Source organism: Triplophysa dalaica, chromosome 22 (assembly GCF_015846415.1).
Source record: "Triplophysa dalaica isolate WHDGS20190420 chromosome 22, ASM1584641v1, whole genome shotgun sequence".
NCBI lineage: Eukaryota > Metazoa > Chordata > Actinopteri > Cypriniformes > Nemacheilidae > Triplophysa > Triplophysa dalaica.
The window spans coordinates 19531247-19552150 of NC_079563.1; the positions used below are offsets into that span (position 1 = coordinate 19531247).

The following is a 20904-nucleotide window of genomic DNA, read 5'->3' on the forward strand; positions in this document are numbered from 1 at the left end:
CCCCAAAAAAGGGTGTATGATGTCCTATATAACCACATTTTCTCCAACACAATGCTGCAGAAAGTATCATCGTTAGATTTTGAATTAGTTTGACTAAGGCCACGTTAAAGACTGACAGTAAATCATATTAAAATAAATGATTAAAATTATAACTCTGATGCTCGTCACAAATAACTTGATTTTAAGTCTAGTTTTCACACACTGACTCACACTTATGAGTGTAAGTTGTGCCTATTATTGACATTGTTAGTGAACTATAATAATTGAAATGAACATTTGTGAATTGATGTACTTCTAGATTGCTGGCAGTTTCTCTAGACTGACTTTCACAAAACTGGCCAAGAATTCTCATCTTTTATCTCTTAAGGGAATTTGACCAGGAATTTCTAATCCACCTCTTGATGAAAACATTCTTTCACATTTTTCTATAACATTACAGATCATAAAGGCTTTTGTTTTCAATCAAATTGATTTAAGGCATAAAATTATTTTAATTATTATTATTTTAATTATTATTATTTTAATTAAAGTTTGGGTTTAGGGTGAGGTTAGGGGTGTACGGCTTTAATATCTTAATATTTTAATAATGTTGGAAATGAGTGATAGTTTCTCTATATGAAAGTGAAAAAAAGTGAAAGTGACCTATTTGTCAGATATGGTGACCCATATCAGAAATATACCTCTGCTTTTAACCCATCCAGAGAGTAGTGAACACACATACACCCGGAGCAGTGGGCAGCTATCACTGCAGCGCCCGGGGAGCAAGTAGGGGTTAAGTGCCTTGCTCAAGGGCACCTCAATCACTACCCGCCGGCCCTGAGGATCGAACCGGCAACCTTCTAGTCACGCGTCCAACTCCCTAACCATTAGGCCACGACTAGACTAGACGAAAATGTATAGAAATGCTTGTCTCTTCAGTGTTTGTCTATTCTTTAGTTTCTGTGTGTATATTGCAAAGATATCTGCTTATGATGCTTAAAAATATTGATTAAAATGTGATATTCAACTCTAGTTACTTGTACTTTTTCTTGAGTAAAGATTTTGGCTAGTCTACCCACCTCTGAAAAAAATGTGACAAAGTAAATAGAATTTTCATCAAAAGACAACGACTAAAACAAAATCTAAATTTGCTGTCAAAATTAACACAGGAAGTATTGAACAGATCATCCGACTTTCCACAGCTCTGATGTTCGGTCATGTTTAATTCGTGCTGCTTAATCTAATCTTCATTCAGCTTGAATTTATTACAAATTACAAACTTTGAAGGGTTTATTTAATGCCAAACGCTCCAACAATTGTTTGTTTCCTTTTTTGCGCTGTAGAAAAACTTTTAAAAAATAATGGCATTTCAATTTTTTCAAATGTACTTGTATTTAATAAGGACTTGGACTCGAACCCAACACTATTATACATCTCTGAAGACATAGTTATTTATATTATATTGCATTCCTGTCAATAGATCCTCCATAAAATGACACACTGGTCTATTAAAATATAGTAGAATATTAACTATGTCATTAAGCAGCATCACAGTGGGAGGTGAATGGGTTGGTCAGTCTGATTCAGACTCTGTATAAATGTGAGGACAGTACAGAGATCAGATCAAACTCCTCACAGGAGGACGACACTCATGGCCAATGAGACAGAAGATCATGAGACTCAATACTGCTTTCCTGCTGTTAACTCATCGTGCATCAAGACCAAACGCTCCACACTTGAATCCAACGTCATGTATGTGTTTTTTTCACTTCTGTCTGTATGGACCGTGTTTCTGAACCTGCTGGTGATCATCTCCATCTCTCACTTCAAGAAGCTTCACACTCCAACCAACCTGCTCATTCTCTCTCTGGCTGTGGCCGACATGCTCGTGGGACTCATTGTGATTCCTATCGAAGGCATGAAGCTGACTGCAACCTGCTGGTATTTTGGACACATTTTCTGTGGACTGTATTCAATGTTCGTTGGGCTTCTCCTCTCGGAATCTCTCTGCAATTTATTGTTGGTTGCCATTGACCGTTATGTGGCTGTGTGTCATCCTTTGTCATATCCTCAAAAAATAACCACATCTAGAACTTTGACTATTATATGTTTCAGCTGGTTTAGTTCTTCTGTCTATAACATCTCGTTTTTTACAGATAACGGGTATTTCAATCCCTCAAGCGGAAAAGACTCGTGTTATGGCCAGTGTCCATTTTATATTAGTTTCGCTTGGTCAGTCACTGATCTGATCCTGTCCTTCATTGTTCCCTGCACTTTGATCATATCTTTATGTGGCCTGTGGGTTTGAGGCACTCTTTTCGCTGTCTCTCATCTCCCTCTTTCTTCGCCCCTGCTCGCTTTCACTCCTCCTCGTATCGCTACGTCATCTAATGTGGGTGGGAGAGGTCGGTAATTGTTAACAGGCAGGTGTATATATACCTGTTGTCCTCATCCGGTAGCGAGAGACTGAAGTTAGCTGCTAACGTGTTGGAGGCAGCAGTGTTCCGGGATGTGTTGGTAGCGCAAGGGGTTGCATAGTGATTGCCAACGGCACTACTGTTTGTGTGTGTGCGCTTCCGAAACGCGTATGGAATGTCTGGACTGACGAGCACAGAGGAGGTACACTTTTATCTAGTTCTTTTAGCGTATCCTGTTCGTTTACTGTTTTGGGTGTAATAGGGCTTTGTTGTTATGCTCGCCAGCATTTGTGACGGGTGAATGCGTGAAGCGTCGGAACACTGTCTACTCACCCAATCGCTATTGCAGAAAGGTATGTTATGGTTCTGATTATAAGGTATTGGGCAAAAAGTAAAGCGATCATTTGATTAATGGGTCTGGTGTCAGCGAGTGTGTCTTAGTAGCTATATGTATACTGACTATGAATTTTAGGCGTATAGAGCACTTAATTAGAACTCTTGTTTCTTTTTCTTTGTTAAAGAGTCTTCAGCCAATCCGATTGTCTGCTGCTGTTCTTTTGAGTGTGTTTGAATGAATGGGCAGGTGCTGCTTTTTAGACACTTATTTGTTTTGTTTGTTTCTTTTTTTTACTAGCCGGTGTGCTACAATATCTGTGTGTAGTGAACTGACAGTGGCCACCGGCTAGCGGTTTATACATTTATTTTCGTTGTTTGTTTGTCTTCACCCATTACATTAGCCTCGTGTGGGTTGGGCCCACTGGATAGACTTTCCAACGGGCTCCTGCCTGGTTTCCTTAGCGTGTTTCACTCATTTAGCACGACGTGTGCAGTGTACTGCTGTGAAGTGTGTATTCTTAGAAATAGCTCAAAGAGCCTGGTTGTCATTGTTGTGCAGTGTTTGTAGTGTTTGTTCTACTCTAAAGTGGTGTGCCCTAGCTCACGTGTGGTACGGAAACTTAGGACTGAGTAACTTGTACTTCGGTGGCCCCCCCTTATGGCTTAGTGTTATGTCAAGTGATGAATTTGTGTGTTATTTATTGAAATCCAAAAGCGACTCAATGTTTTTACTGTTACAAAAATAAAGATTGTACTTTTCTACTTTGTTGACCAAGCCTGTGTGTGCTTCTTGTAAAATATTCCCCTTGCTCTTACTAGTCTGGTCCAAGGGGGGGCGTAGTCACCACTGCTATTGCCGGCAGAGGCTACAATTTGGCGTAGTCGGCAGGGTACATTTGTGTCGCTAGGACAGTCTATTTTAGCAGCACCTGTGTGTGTGTGTGTGTTGTGTGTGTTTGTGTGAGAGTACGAAGGTGTGTATAGGGAACAGCAGCTGACAACAATATGAGTGATGGAGAGGAGCCTGTGACGGAGTTACAGCGGCTGCGACAACGTCTGGAGCAACTCCAGGCTGAAAATGAGAGCCTTTCGGGGGGAGGGACAGCGGGTAATGCTGGTAGTAGTGCTACTAGTACCCAGCCTGTCCGACGGGAGCAAGTACTCTTTATACCTCGAGAGCGGCGGTGCCCGAAGTTTTCTGGCTGTGCAACCGCAGGGCCTTTGTCTGTCGAAGAATGGATTGAGGAAGCTAAAAGTTGTATTCGGGCAATGCATATGTCTAATTTTGACAAAGCCTTGTTTTTGTTTGATCACTTAGAGGGCGAAGCCCGAAACGAGATTAAGTACCGCCCTACAGCCACACGTGAAAACCCGGAGTCAATAATTGAAGTCTTAAGGGAAGTATATGGCTGTGCTAAATCATATGTGTACTGGCAACAGCACTTCTTTAACAGAAAGCAAAAGGACAATGAAAGTTTGTTTGAATTCTCTCATGTTTTAATGGAATTGTTGGATAAAGTAAAACAGTCAAACGAAGGTGCCATCAGAAACCCTGATATCATTTTGCGTGACCAGTTCTGTGAAAATGTCTGTGATCCCATGTTACGCAGGGAACTCAAGAGATTGGTGCGAGCAGATAGCGGGTTGAAGCTTTTAGACGTACGGAAAGAAGCTATAAGGTGGGTGCAGGAGGGCCAGTCCAACCGAGATCGTAGTTACCGTGCTCCAGGGGCAAGCAGTGAAGCTCAGGTTGTGTCGCAATGTGTTACAGCCCCTCAGTCATTAGAATTCATTGAGCTAAAAGACTTGGTCCTTAAGCAGCAAGCTCAGTTGGACATGCTCATAAGGCAATTAGGGCACCCTAGTGGTAGATCGCAGGCCCCTCCACCGCAACGGGGTGGGCGATATAAACGGGCCCCTAATGGTCAGCCCATTTGTCTGCGGTGCGATCAACCAGGCCATATAGCACGCTATTGTCAGGCAGCTCCCCCTACCCATGATAGTAGGTTAGCTTCGCGTTTGCCCCCTGATATCCCCCCTAACCAAGCACCAGGCCCAGAAAACCTCCCTAGCCAGTCGGGAAACTAGCCAATCCCAGTGTGCAGAGCCACATGCTGGGGAGGAGGGTGTCTGGCTCAATGTATTCTCAATCATATGATAAGTTAGTCAAAACGTGCCCGGTATGGTCTGTTTCTATGGGAGATGTAACAGTTCCCTGCTTGATTGACACAGGGTCAATGGTGACCACCATCACCGAGAGTTTTTTTCGAGAGCATTTTCATCATTTACAAAAGAAAGACTGTAGATGGCTTGGGCTTAAGGCCGCTAATGGTTTGGATATTCCCTATATCGGTTACTTAGAGTTGGACGTGTGGGTACTGGGGCAATGCATTCCGGGGAGGGGAATTTTAGTTGTCAAGGACCCAGAGTGTGGCCCTCTTAAAGATCGTAAGCTCGTAACACCCGGGATACTGGGAATGAATGTAATTGGGGAATGCTATCAGGTCCTTTTTAAACAACATGGGTCACAGCTCTTCCACTCCCCTCCCGTGAAATCGGCGGCACCGGCAGCCCGACGTGCACTGAGACACTGTGAACAGATCCAGGCCATTGTAAATGCACCGAAACCGTTTAAAGTGAAAGTGCAGGGGAAAAGGGCAGTTTGTCTTGAGGCGGGAGCCCTAACCATGGTCCCGGTTACAGGCCCCCAGTTTGAGTCTGCAGTATTGTTACTGGAGCCCTTGGGCTTTGACGAGGAGCAGTTGCCCGAAGGCCTATTGGTGTCCCCTACTTTGGTGCCAGTTAGAAAGGGTTTTCTATATGCACCTGTAGTGAATGTTGGTAATACAAAGGTATGGTTGCCCCCACGTCATCCCATTGGCACTGTACAAGCTGTGGCGGCGACTGTAACAGGAACAGCGGCCTCCATATCAGTCGACCCTTCATGGGAACAGTGTCAAGCTTATGTCTCCACGCAGGAGGTAGCCGAGGGCGGTAGTTTCCCCGAGCTCGCGGCGACAGACTTCCCGGGTTTGACCCAGCAACAAGCGGCTGAGGCCAGGGCCCTCCTGGTCAAGTATAGTAACATATTTTCCCAAGGGGAGGGAGACCTAGGATGTACGTCCTTAATCAGCCATGAGATTCCCCTGTTGGACAATACTCCTGTTCGGCAGCCATACCGTAGAATCCCACCCTCCCAGTATGAAACTGTAAAGGCACACATCCAACAGCTCTTAGATAATAAAGTCATCAGAGAAAGTAGCAGTCCCTATTCTTCTCCGATAGTATTGGTGACAAAGAAGGATGGGAGTTTGCGCCTCTGTGTAGATTACAGGCAGTTGAACGCAAAAACTCGCCGCGACGCATACCCCCTTCCTCGTATAGAAGAATCATTGGATGCACTTTCTGGAGCGAAATGGTTTTCCACCTTGGACCTCGCAAGTGGGTACAATCAGGTTCCAATGGTAGAGCAGGATAAGTCAAAGACGGCCTTCTGTACGCCCTTTGGCCTGTTTGAGTTCAACCGAATGGCATTTGGATTGTGTAATGCGCCTGGAACGTTCCAGCGGTTGATGGAGCGGATGTTTGGCGATTGCAGATACCAGTCTGTTCTACTATACTTGGACGATGTGATCGTCTTTTCCGCCACTGTTCAGCAGCATCTGGAGAGACTGGGAGAGGTGTTTTCTCGTCTGCAAAAACAGGGACTGAAAGTAAAACTGTCAAAATGCCGTTTCTTCCAGCACCAGGTTGGTTACTTGGGGCACGTGGTCTCTGCTGAGGGAGTTGCCACGGATCCCGCCAAGATAGAGGTGGTTAAGGAGTGGAGACGCCCTGGACATCTGGCCGAATTACGATCTTTCCTTGGTTTCGCGAGCTATTATCGGCGATTCGTGGAGGGATTTTCAAAGTTGGCAGCCCCACTCCACTATCTGGTAGGAAGACTCAGTGGGCCTCGAAGGAAGGGAAAGACCCCCCCCGTCCCTCTGGCATCGGCCTGGGATGAGGGATGTGAGCGAGCATTCCTGTCTCTGAAGGAGCGACTCACCTCGGCTCCAGTGCTGGCATATGCTGACTTTAAGAAGCCATTCATCTTGGAGGTAGACGCCAGTCATGGAGGCCTGGGTGCCGTCCTCTCCCAGGAACATGGAGGGAGAGTGCGTCCAGTTGCATTTGCTAGTCGGGGACTCAGAGTTGCTGAAAGGAATATGGAGAACTATAGCTCCATGAAGCTGGAGCTACTCGCGGTAAAATGGGCAGTAACGGAAAAGTTCCGAGAATATTTGCTGGGGAACCATTTCACAATCTTCACTGATAATAACCCCCTGAGCCATTTGCACACTGCAAAGCTGGGCGCAATTGAGCAGCGGTGGGCTTCGCAGTTGGCATCATTCAATTTTACCCTCAGATATCGACCGGGTAAAAGCAATCAGAACGCGGATGCTCTTTCTCGCCAGTATTTGGAACGCTTTACCTTCGGGACAGAGGTCCCCGCGTTGGGCGCATTGACCAGCCTCGGGCCGATGCAGTCCACAGAGGGCCAATGCCGGGAGGTGGTGGCCTTACCGGGACGTACACCTCAGGATCTCAGTTCGCTTCAGGAAGCTGACCCAGTCATCGGGCCTTTGAGGAAGTACTACCAAGAGGGGCGACGGCCAGGCGTAAGGGAGCGTGAAGCGTTACCCAAGTTCAGCAGAGCCCTGCTCCGACACTGGGATCGCCTGGTCGATGAGGAGGGAGTTCTGTACCGCCTGATTCACACACCAGGGGGAGGTCCAGAGACTCTCCAGTTATTGCTGCCCCAGTGCCTGCAAGCAGAAGTCCTACGGAGTATCCACGATGAACAAGGGCACCAAGGCACGGAAAGAACACTCCAGCTACTTCGGAGCCGATGTTTTTGGCCCAGTATGACTAAAGATGCTGAACAGTGGTGCCAGCAGTGCCAGCGATGTGTTTTGGGGAAGGCCGTCCAGCCCAAGGTCCGTACGTACTGGAGCACGATGCACGCCACTCGACCAAATGAAATCTTGGCTCTTGACTTTACTCTGCTAGAGCCAGCCAGTGATGGACGAGAGAATGTTCTGATCCTCACGGACATATTCACGAAGTACTCGCAGGCTGTTCCTACAAAGGATCAAAAGGCTCCAACAGTGGCCAGGACCTTAGTGCAGCATTGGTTTCATAGGTTCGGTCCCCCAGCTCGTATCCACTCCGACCGGGGGCGAAACTTTGAGAGCCTCTTGATCCAGCAACTTTGCCAGATGTACGGTATACAAAAGAGCCGCACCACTCCGTACCACCCTCAAGGGAACGCACAGTGCGAGCGGTTCAACCGCACACTCCACGACTTGCTGCGTACCCTACCTGAGACAGAGAAGCGTCGTTGGCCACACCATCTGCCCCAGCTCACCTTTGCTTATAATATTACCCCACACCAGACCACAGGGCATACACCATATTACCTAATGTTTGGCCACCATCCCAGACTACCAGTTGACTTCCTGCTTGGTACCAGGGAAGCTGCCCCAGATACCAATACCCTAGAAGAATGGGTCGAGAAGCACCAGCAAAGTGTCAGGATAACTCATGAACATGTCAGACAGAGATCAGAAGAACTGGCCCTTAGACGGAACCAGAACCATAATGATCAGGTGAACGATGCCGGCTTCCAAGAAGGGGATTTGATCTATCTGCGGAACCATCCACATGGGAGAAATAAAATCCAGGATTACTGGGACTCTGTGGCCTATCGGGTTGTACGTTGCCCTTCTGGAGTAGGAGCGGTATACACTGTGACCCCTGCAAATGTGGATGGAACTGTTCGACAGGTGCATCGTTCCGAAATGCGTGCCGTCCCTGCGGGATTGAGGCCCAGGCCAGGGGGTGTCCCTGGTCCAGTTCAGGAAGAGGAGGCCCCCAAAGACCCCCCTGCCGGGAACGATGGTGATATCCGAGATATGATCATTTGGTATGGTGCAGAACAAGAGCCCCAAACTGCGCCGGCACCAACCGGCACCCCAGCGTTTGAGGAAATTGACATTGAGGGTACGGCTGAGGTGCCTGAGGACAACACTGTGGCCGTGCGGCGTTCAGCGAGGTCTACGGCGGGGCAGCACTCCAACCCCCACCGTCTACCCCGGCCGATTAGTGACATCGATGGTCCATCAGGAGTAGAGGATGTAGACCCGCAGACATGAGGTGTCATCGTCGGGCCGCCGATTCATTTGGAGGGGGTGGATTGTGGCCTGTGGGTTTGAGGCACTCTTTTCGCTGTCTCTCATCTCCCTCTTTCTTCGCCCCTGCTCGCTTTCACTCCTCCTCGTATCGCTACGTCATCTAATGTGGGTGGGAGAGGTCGGTAATTGTTAACAGGCAGGTGTATATATACCTGTTGTCCTCATCCGGTAGCGAGAGACTGAAGTTAGCTGCTAACGTGTTGGAGGCAGCAGTGTTCCGGGATGTGTTGGTAGCGCAAGGGGTTGCATAGTGATTGCCAACGGCACTACTGTTTGTGTGTGTGCGCTTCCGAAACGCGTATGGAATGTCTGGACTGACGAGCACAGAGGAGGTACACTTTTATCTAGTTCTTTTAGCGTATCCTGTTCGTTTACTGTTTTGGGTGTAATAGGGCTTTGTTGTTATGCTCGCCAGCATTTGTGACGGGTGAATGCGTGAAGCGTCGGAACACTGTCTACTCACCCAATCGCTATTGCAGAAAGGTATGTTATGGTTCTGATTATAAGGTATTGGGCAAAAAGTAAAGCGATCATTTGATTAATGGGTCTGGTGTCAGCGAGTGTGTCTTAGTAGCTATATGTATACTGACTATGAATTTTAGGCGTATAGAGCACTTAATTAGAACTCTTGTTTCTTTTTCTTTGTTAAAGAGTCTTCAGCCAATCCGATTGTCTGCTGCTGTTCTTTTGAGTGTGTTTGAATGAATGGGCAGGTGCTGCTTTTTAGACACTTATTTGTTTTGTTTGTTTCTTTTTTTTACTAGCCGGTGTGCTACAATATCTGTGTGTAGTGAACTGACAGTGGCCACCGGCTAGCGGTTTATACATTTATTTTCGTTGTTTGTTTGTCTTCACCCATTACATTAGCCTCGTGTGGGTTGGGCCCACTGGATAGACTTTCCAACGGGCTCCTGCCTGGTTTCCTTAGCGTGTTTCACTCATTTAGCACGACGTGTGCAGTGTACTGCTGTGAAGTGTGTATTCTTAGAAATAGCTCAAAGAGCCTGGTTGTCATTGTTGTGCAGTGTTTGTAGTGTTTGTTCTACTCTAAAGTGGTGTGCCCTAGCTCACGTGTGGTACGGAAACTTAGGACTGAGTAACTTGTACTTCGGTGGCCCCCCCTTATGGCTTAGTGTTATGTCAAGTGATGAATTTGTGTGTTATTTATTGAAATCCAAAAGCGACTCAATGTTTTTACTGTTACAAAAATAAAGATTGTACTTTTCTACTTTGTTGACCAAGCCTGTGTGTGCTTCTTGTAAAATATTCCCCTTGCTCTTACTAGTCTGGTCCAAGGGGGGGCGTAGTCACCACTGCTATTGCCGGCAGAGGCTACATTTATATTTGAGGATTTTCTATGTTGCACATCAGCATGTGAGAGTTATTAACTCTCTGATGAAGAGTAGAAAACATTTAACAGAAGGTTCAGCGAGGAGGAAATCTGAGAGCAAAGCTGCTCTGACATTAGGAATCATTGTGAGCGTTTATCTGTTTTGTTGGATTCCCTACTATATCATATCTGTAGCGGGGAACACGGTCATCTCATCCTCCACTGCAAAGGCTCTAATGTGGGTTCTGTATTGTAACTCCAGTCTGAATCCTCTCGTCTATGCGTTCTTTTACAGCTGGTTTAAAAAATCTGTTAAACACATATTAACACTTAAAATATTTCAGCAGGCATCCTCTCTGGTTAATATTACGGTGGATAATCATTAATCACCTGATTTTTACTACTGATGTCACTATTTATGTCAACTTTTAATGCCAAGAGTTTCTTTTTTGACAAACTTCTTTGGTTATTTTCAGAATGTCAACAAATTTAAAATGCATGATTTTGAAATATTGAGCTTTAAAGTTTTTGCATTTCATATAGATATAAGGAACACATTTCTTTCATACGTGAAAAAGACAGAGACCCAGTGCTGTAGTCTAGTTTTTAGTAAAGAGTATATTCTTGATTTTTCCCTCCCATCCAGCTCATCCGTCACAGATCGACACCTCATGAGCACCAACACACTCATGAATGCAGAGAGTATGAATCTACTGTATTTGAAGAGTTCGGTTTAAAAAAATAAATTTCCAATAATACAGCCAACGAACACAATAAAAACATGATTTTAAACATGATTTATCTCATTGTGATCAAAACTCTTCATATGTAATTGAGGGCATTCTGAAAGATTTATTGCAAGCAAGATTTCACTAGCCAATGACAGCTGGGGAGACTTGCTGGTTTTTTAATCAATGTCTAAATCAGTAAATTAAGTGTTTTATTTAGCCTTACATGGTATATGAACACAATCTCTAAAGCACAGGTTTATCAGCTGGAAATTTTCAATGCACATTTGCGATCCATGTGAAAACCCAACAATAAAGTCATTTATTTGTGATATACTATTTCTACATAAACCAATCCTGTTAAAAAAAAAAGAAACCATTACATATATTATAGAGGTTTTCATTAAAATACTGTTATGAACCCCCAAATTTTCTTTTACAAAATAAAAATGTCTGGGCATTGAGGGATGTTCTATTGATCTGCACCTCTTGTGTTTTGGGCCGGGTTCTATTATTTTGTCAGCAGGGCAACCAACATAATATAAAGAATATCCTGTGAAAGTATAATCTTTATTTTCCTGGAAATTTTTATTTTATTTTTTGCCGAACATTCACATCTCCATTTTCAAACCCTAACACATAAAGAAAAACAAAAAACATATTTAAGAAAAACAAAAAAAATAATCTAATATAATACAAACCAATACATTGCCTCACAGTTAAATTGAATGAAAAATAGATTAAATACAAGCATATCTCTCTGTCATTAATATATTTTCCTTACACAGGAAACATTCATTCAATAGACAATAACCCTGAAGAGATTTGAAAGACATACGTGTTACATAGATTAATTTGACATTAGTTTATCATAGTCTCTCTAACCTAAGTTAAGTATGTATCCAAGTATATTATGATGTTTTTCCATCTTTGCAAAAAAATATCCATCTTCATTTAAAAGCAATTAGGGGATTGCAAAATACCTATGTAAAATGTATAGGATAAAAGCAATGGAACTCTGCGAACGTAAACCCGCCAGCCAAGTGCTCACAGGCCGATCGCACCCCGATTCGCTCTTCTGAACGTTTCCCAACCGGATTCTCACGCACACACTCGGAAACGATGTGTCTGGGAAAAGACCCCTAGGGAGAACAACATCGGGCCCGAACCTTCACAGCCACGGCTCTCATCAGTCGGCACGGGACGACTCCTGCCTCGTCACCAAAGCCTTTTCAGGGCCTGGCGCCCACTTACTCGTAGAGTTTTTCCGCTCTCCCCGGGTGTACTTGCAGCCGTTCGCAGACTCCACTAGACTGTTCTCAGCGAACCGACCTCACACCCTGGCGAGGTGTGAGGTCGTACACCTACGACAGCTGTCACCACTCTCAAACCGACAGTGCGTGCCGTTGTCCCGCCAGGCAGGTAAAAAGGCAGAGCCAACCTTACCCCCAGGGACCCCCCGTGACATATGGTTAGCTCCGCCCAGCCGACAAACCACCCCCCGTGGGAATGATGCAGCAGACAGTCCCCTTGGTCACCCTGTCACAGTCCCTGGGAGCTCGAGAGCTGCCCACACTGTCTCGCTGGCCAATGCGGGCGGTCTGTCTTGGTTACTCGATCCAGTTCGCCAGAGACTCTCCCAAGTTTCGGGGCATCATCTCTCCCTCTGTCAGAGGCAGAGACGCCTCCATACTTCGGGTAGAGGCCTCACCCTTTTGGCAAAACAGGCATCAAGTTCGTCCCTAGAAACCAAGATGTTCTGTGGGTCACGACCCGCACTTCATCGTTCCCAAGAAAGACGGCGGGTTGCGCCCTATAGGTCTGCGTACACTGAACAAAGCACCTTCACAAGCTGCCTTTGAGGGTGCTCACGCAGAGGCGCATCCTGACATCTATTAGGTGTCAGGATTTGTTTGTGGCAATCGACCTGAAGGACGCTTACTTTCATGTCTCAATCTCCCTCGACACCAGCCGTTCCTACGGTTCGCGTTTGAGGGGCGGGCATATCAGTACAGAGTCCTCCCTTTCGGTCTGTCCCTGCGGGTACTTAACTATCTCGGCGACTGGCTTATCTTGGCACACTCGCGAGATCTGTTGTGTACACAGAGGGACCTGATGCTCTGGCATCTAGATCGATTGGGATTTCTGGTCAACCAAGAAAAGAGCAAACCCCAGTGCAGAGCATCCTCTTTCTCGGTATGGAACTAAACTCTGTCACCATGACGACGCAGCTGTCCGCAGCACAGTCAGTGTTGAACTGGAGGCTCCTGGGACACATGGCATCCTCCGCGGGGGTAATACCCCTCGGGTTGATGCACATGAGACCACTTCAACACTGGCTACAGAGTCGAGTTCCGAGGACAGCGTGGCACAACGACAGCAGGCACATGGTGATGTTGCCCTGCTGCCGACGCACCCTAACCCCTTGGTCTTCCATGACCTTCCTCCGGGCGGGGTTCCCCTCGGGCAGGCAACCCCATCTGTCGTTCTCGACACAACGTCGAGAGACAGACAGAAAGGGAACGTCTTTGTTACGTATGTAACCTAAGTTCCCTGATGGAGGGAATGAGACGTTGTGTCCCTTATGCCACAAACACGTATCGTATTCTGCTGCAGTCGTGAGAGGCTCTCAGGCTCTTCAGAACAAGAGGTAAATGAATGCTTAAATGCAAATTTAATTCGCCAAATTTCATTGGCCTTTTCTATAGTAGTCAGAGTTGATTGGTTGCTGCATAAAGTATCATCTTTAGATTTTGATTTAGTTTGACTAAGGCCACGTTAAAGACTGACAGTAAATCATATTAAAGAAACAGGTAAAAATTATAACTCTGATGCTTGTCACAAATAACTCGGTTTTAAGTCTAGTTTTTTGCACACTGACTCACACTTATGAGTGTAAATTGTGTCTATTATTGACATTGTTAGTTCCCTTTCGAGGGAACTCGCACTGCGTCGCCATGGCAACGCTTTGGGGAACGCCACGGCGTGACCAGCTCTGAGCACGTGTGTCAACATCATCCAGTAGTGAAACAATACGTCATGGATGACGTATGGACCAGGAGGTATAAAACGACATCCGAAACAGTCAACTTCAATCAACTTCAGTTGGATTATGTCCCCCTTCTTACTGCTTTGGTACACGCCGATCTGGTAGAAGTCATGACAGCGGCGGTAGCCCAACTGACAATAGACTGGCCGCAAGATAAACCAAACGCTCGTCCTGAGAATAAGATGGACGAGCGATGACTTAATCAAAGCACACAGTCCTCACGACTCAAGCTCCCCTTCTTTACTGACCTACATCAAGAGCTACACCGCGAGTTTTCACGCCACAGACCTGCATTTACTCTAATGTTCAGGGCTATAAAGATCAAGGTTACGGGGCGATGCCGAGAATAGAACAGACTAGTGGTGGGCATAGATTAATATTTTTTAATCTAGATTAATCTAGATTCATCTTGGAATTAATCTAGATTAAAATGGCTCATTTGAATTCTGCCGAAGGCATTCAGAATATGTGTGCTACCCAAATAATGACTAAAAGTAAGTCTTTGAGAACGGGTTTCTCTATTAGACCAGGGGCTCATCTCCTGTTTCCAAATGCATCACAAACTGCTTGAGAAAACTGTTCTACTATGATAATTTGTGATGAAAATTAAATTATGTTCAATAAGATGTACTTGTGTTACTTCCGCAATAGCTAAGGGATGCTTTGCGTTTAGGTGGTACTTGAGACTGGAAGAGCTCCTACAGTACATTTACATTTAGTCATTTAGCAGACGCTTTTATCCAAAGCAAACCCGGCGGCTTCATAGCTGCATCCATGTTAGCACGTCACGTTTGATGTGGTCATTTCACAAACACTAATGGCGCGTCAAGCGCGAGTGATTTACATGTTAAGTCAATGCAAAGACGCGATAGACCTACTTGCTGCGTGAATCGCGCGAATGAAGCCCTGGTTATGAGATGATGAGGCGGCACGAATGACGCGAATGAAGCCCTGGTTATGAGATGTTGAGGCGGCGCGAATGACGCGAATGAAGCCCTGGTTATGAGATGTTGAGGCGGCGGGAATGACGCGAATGAAGCCCTGGTTATGAGATGATGAGGCGGCGGGAATCGTGGGAATGAAGTCCTGGTTATGAGATGACGAGGTGGCGTGAATCACGCGAATCCCGCGAGTTGAAAAATCTCGTTCTCGCCCCCTACAGTGCAAGTAAGCTAGGTATACATCCGCGCTAAAATATCAAGTTGAAAGTCATCATAGCTTGTGTAGTATAGACCCAGCTCCCAACCCAACTTTGAGAATAGATTAACGGCGACATTTTTTTTATCGCGCGATAAGAGTCTCGCCGTTAACGGCCCACCACTAGAACAGACGCTTGCAAGCTATCTGTCTCCAACCGCGGCTTCGTCCCTAAAAGCCCCTACCTTGCCATCAAAGCCATGCAGGGTAACATCGACTTTGGTCGCCAAGGCATATGCTGCAGCGGGGCACTCCGGGACATGTTTACACTCAGTGGCACTAATTTAGGCGTATCAGGCTGATGCGCTGCGTGAATTGGTCGACACGGGGCTGGTGGCGGCGGATGTTTTACAACCCGTCCGTCATGCTATAGATGTATCTCTACGTGCTACTCGTGAGGCGGCCCATTCTTTGGGCCGCTCGATGGACGCTATGGTAGCCACTGAGAGGCATTTATGGTTAAACCTGTCAGACTTGAAACCATCTGACAAGTCATTTCTTCTGGACGCCCCATTATCCCCTACGGGCCTTTTCGGCAATGCTCTGGACAACATTGTTGAGAGTTTCGAGGAGGCTAAGAAAGAGGCTGTGGTATTTAAACTGTATCTCCCCCGCCGCGGAGAAACTCCTGGGGCGGCTGGGCGGGAACAGCCATAGGCATCCACTAGCTATCGTGACCGTCAGAGGCAGAGTGTTGCTTCTCGAGCCCCACCCCAGAAGGATGGGGGTTCGGGAAGACATTATCATCCGCAGCCTTACAAACCTAGGACTGACCTGAGGGCAGTCATTCAGGCAAGCAATGGGGAAAACAAGAAAAAGTCCTGACAGCAGGTGAGCATTTCCTCCGGGGAGCGTGCGTTCGCACCTCATTATACGGTGCCCTTTCCTCCTCGGTGCCCACAGAAGTGTTCAACCGGCTCTGCCAATCGCGGCTTGCAGAGCCGTAGCGGTTCCAGATATAATGTCACCAGAGGCTGGTCCCGAGAGGCTAGTCCCCTTAGTAGATCATTTGGCCGCCTGGAAAAGTCTACCAAATGTGTCACAATGGGTCCTGCGCACGGTAGAGCGTGGTTACCGGATCCAATTTCAAGTCCGCCCGCACCGCTTCAACAGGGTTTTTACAGCGAGGTGTGCCCCGAGCAGACTCTGGTGATTGAAAAAGAAGCAAAAATGCTCGGGTGCAAGGAGGCAATAGAGTTTGTACATCCTCACCAAAGAAACTCGGGCTTTGACAGCCGGTATTTTATTGTTGCAAAAAAAGACGGGGGATTACGTCGATTTTAGATCTGCGACATCTAAATCGGGCAGTGCAGCGACTCAAATTTAAGATGTTGACGTTGAGACAGATTGTAGGACAAGTCAGATCCGAGTACTGGTTTGTCACGATTGATTTAAAGGACGCGTATTTTCACATCTCCATTTTTCCTTGTCACAGAAAGTTCCTAAGGTTTACTTTCGGGGGAAAGACTTATCAATTTCGGGTCCTCCCGTTCGGCCTGGCTCTGTCTCCACACACGTTCACGAAATGCGTGGATGCAGCTCTAGCTCCGTTGCGCATGAAGGGAATTCGCGTGTTAAATTACATAGACGATTGGCTCATTCTAGCAAAATCGGAACATCTGGCGGTTCAACATCGAGATGTTGTTCTCGCACATACGGAGGAACTAAGGCTGAGGCTGAATACCAAGAAAAGTGTGCTTTCTCCGGTACAGAGAACCACTTTTTTATGAGTAATATGGGATTCCATCACGATGCATGCGCGGCTCGTATTTTCGCAATCCTGTCAGCCGTTTGCAGAATAAAGCTAGGCCAATCACTGACTGTAAAACTTTTTCAGAGGTTGTTGGGACTCATGGCAGCTGCATCCAACATAATTCCTGTCGGCCTGCTGTATATGAGACCTCTACAGTGGTGGCTCAAAACCAAACGGTTTTCCCCGAGGGGCAACCCGTTGCGCATTATAAAGGTGACACGCAGATGCCTGCACACACTGAGAATGTGGAAAGAACCTTGGTTCGTCTCCCAGGGCCCAGTGTTGGTAAGCAGTTGTCGGCGCGTTGCACTGACAACCGATGTTTCACTCACAGGTTGGGGATCTGTTATGGAAGGCCAATGGGGCCAAAACCGATGGGGGAGCCACTTTCGATCTTGGCACATAAATTGCCTAGAGATGATGGCAGTGTCCCTGGCGTTGGCACACTTTCTCCCACAGCTCAGAGGCCAACATTTGCTTGTCAGGACAGACAACACAGCTTTGGTCTCGTATATAAATCACCAGGGGGGGCTACGGTCACGTCAACTATACAAGTTGGCACGTCAGATCCTCCTGTGGTCTCCGGGGAAGCTGCTCTCCCTGAGAGCAGTCTATATCCCCGGTCACCTGAAACGAGGAGCAGACGTCCTATCGAGACAGGGGCTGAGACCCGGGGAATGGAGACACCACCCAGAGGTGGTGGAGCAGATCTGGATAAGGTTCGGGCAGGCAGAGTTAGACCTCTTTGCAACTCAAGAAAACACGCACTGTCGGCTCTGGTTTTTCATGACATATTCTGCCCCTCTAGGGCTGGATGCCATGGCACAGCTGTGGACGAGGCTTTTCCCCCGATCGCTCTACTCCCGGGAGTTCTGGAAAGGGTGCGCAGGGATGGAGTTCCCCTACTGTTGGTAGCCCCGTTCTGGCCGGCCCGAGTGTGGTTCTCGGACATCATAGACCTGTTGGAGTACCATCCATGGGAGATTCCTTTGAGGAGGGACCTCCTTTCTCAAGCGGAGGGTCAGATACATCACCCACACCCGGAGCTATGGAAACTATGGGTTTGGCCTCTGAGAGGGGTAGCCTTTTAAACACTGGTCTCTCAGCTGAGGCTGTGGAGCCCTTACTTAATTCCAGAGCTCCTTCGACAAGGAAGCTTTATGCCTTGAAGTGCTAAACCTTTCAGGAGCCGGGAGTAGGAAAGGTTAAATTTGTCGTGTCCAGTCCGGGCACTGGATTCATATACACAGAACTGCGGTTTGGAGGAAAGTCCAGCAGCTTTTAGTAGGTTTTTGGGTCACCGAAGAAAGGTCTTTCGGCAACCAAGCACGCCATTAGCAGATGTATAGTTGAGACTATCTCTCTGGCCTATGAGGCCTCTGGCAGACCAACGCCCTTGGACGTCAGAGCACATTCTACTAGGGGTATGGCGCCCCCCGTAGCCTTAAGGTCGGGGGCGTCTATGCCGGACGTGTGTGATGCGGCAGGCTGGTCCTCTCCGCTCACATTCGTGAGATTCTATAGCTTGGACAGGTGGTTATGTCCAACATAACGTTACTGTGAAATTATCACATCAAACGTGACGTGCTAACATGGATGCAGCTATGAAGCCCCCGGGTTTGCTTCAGGGAAAATTTATTTTTAAGAAGCTTCCCAATGGAAACCTCGACAAGACTAAGGTTGTTTTCACCTTGTGCAATGCGGAATTGGTTTACTGTAGGAATTCTCAAGTCTCAAGTACTGCTTTAATATCTCAATATGTAGCCATTATTTTAATAATGTTGATAATTATAATGATTTATACTTTTTAATTATTGAATGATGCTTAATTCAAAAAATACTGAGGTGCAAACAGTAAAGTTATCTGCCACTATTTATAAATATCAGTAGCTTTTAACTACTATTTCTACTTAATCCAAAGAAAATACCGTTTTTTTGGTTAGTCTTAATAGCATATCGCTACAAAATGCAGCTATTTTCACTAAGTGTTAACAGAACCTACTGCTATTTAAGCTAAGTGCAAAAAGCCGCTGCCTAAAAATATACTGACAATTTCATCAACTGATAAAAACAAGGAGAAAATATTCTTGCCCTCGTCGCGAACATCCGCTAGTACCATTTGTATCATACATTTCAGTTTGTCTCCACATGGTTGACTATCTTCTTTTACTTCATAGTCGCCTGTAAAAACGATTGAAGCGTAATACACTTTATGTCATTAAAGGAGTAGTTCACTTTCAAAATAAATGTTCATGATCATTTACTCGCCCTCATGTCATCCAAGATGTTTATGTAAACTAATGTAAATGTCAGCACTGCTACACCGTTGATAGCGCTCAAAAAAGGCAAAAAGAACAATAAAAGACGAAAAAGGCAGATGTTAAAGTATGGTGTTATCATCTGTGGGTTACGATCAGTCAAAGATCGTAGAAACACTGTCATGGAAATGATCGGCATAACAGCTAAACTGTAAATATGCATCACATACACCTTGAGCTACACGTGCGTGTTAACTTCTGATCTGCTGCTATATTATTTAAAGCGATTCGGAAAATGAACGATGTTTTTACTGAAGTAACTATAGTTGAAGTATTTCTGTTGAAATAGAAACAATAGAACCCTGTCCAAAATAAAACATAACATGTAATGGATTTAATGGTAATAAGGGGAATTGTAATATGGATACTTGTTTTCACTTGAATGTTATGGATTCTATTGGTGAAATTACAAAGCATTAATAAAATCTTTCTGTGGTGAATCCAGCAAGAGTAATGACAAAGTTTTAAACACCGTTCTTTCGTGTACTTGCTCAATAATTAGTGTTAGCTCATTTTTTACTCAAAAGAACTTGCGGACTGCCGCTTTAAGAGAGCACTGCAAATGTTCTGGATCATCTTAGAAAATGCTCTGAGTTTAGTTAAATGCATTTTAAACGCAAATCTCTTCAGGCTCACTTTAGTTTGACATGGTCTATTATTCTAAATTAGTTGTGTAAACTACGTTGACATCAAGACTAGACGAAATGTATAGAAATGCTTGTCTCTTCAGTGTTTGTCTATTCTTTAGTCTTTGTGTGTTTATTTGCAAAGATTTCCGCTTATGTTGCTTAAAAATATTGATTAAAATGTGATATTCAAATATTGGTGTTAATATTCATTTTATGAATAGTAGGCCTATATAATCAGATACAAAGTAACTAGGTAGCTAGCTACTTGAGTCGTTTTTTCATTGCACACTTTTTTTCTTTTACTCAAGAAATTTTTAAGATAGTGACTTTTACTTTTACTTGAGTAACAATTTCTCTAGTTACTTGTACTTTTCCTTGAGTAAAGAGTTTGGCTTCTCTACCCACCTCTACTAAAATGTGACTAAAAGTAAATAGAATTTTCGTCAAAAGACCACAAATCTAAATTTTCTGTCAAAATGAACAAAGGAAGTAATGAACAGATCACCCGACTCGCCACAGTTCTGATGTTCGGTCATGTTTAATTGGTGCTATAACTAGAAGAGATGAACAGTTAACATATATGCTGCTTAATCTGATCTTCATTCAGCTTGAATTATTACAAATTACAAACTTTGAAGGGTTTATTTAATACCAAACGCTCCAACCATTGTTGGTTTCCTCTTTTGCGCTGCAGAAAAACTTTAAAAAAAGGATGCCATTTCAATTTTTTCAAATGGACTTTTATGAAATAAGGACTTTGACTCGAACCCAACACTATTATACATCTCTGAAGACAGTTATTTATATTATATTACATTTCTGTCAATAGATCCTCCATTAAAATATACTTAGTTATAATATTAACTAAGTCTTTAAGCAGCATCACAGTGGGAGGTGAATGGGTTGGTCAGTCTGATTCAGACTCTGTATAA

The 20904-nt window shown here is 45.4% G+C and overlaps 1 protein-coding gene and 1 long non-coding RNA gene across 2 annotated transcripts; both read left to right on the plus strand.

The window, feature by feature from the left end:
- Window positions 1–1577: 1577 nt before the first annotated feature.
- Window positions 1578–10684, plus strand: LOC130411468 (trace amine-associated receptor 13c-like). The gene is made up of 2 exons (XM_056736084.1): window positions 1578–2277; window positions 10318–10684. The coding sequence occupies exons 1-2, from the start codon at window positions 1631–1633 to the stop codon at window positions 10682–10684; spliced, it is 1014 nt and encodes a 337-aa protein (XP_056592062.1). The 5' UTR covers window positions 1578–1630.
- Window positions 2284–3503, plus strand: LOC130411512 (uncharacterized). Its single transcript, XR_008905084.1, has 2 exons — window positions 2284–2598; window positions 2682–3503. It is a non-coding gene; the product is annotated as an uncharacterized LOC130411512 (long non-coding RNA).
- Window positions 10685–20904: the final 10220 nt, after the last annotated feature.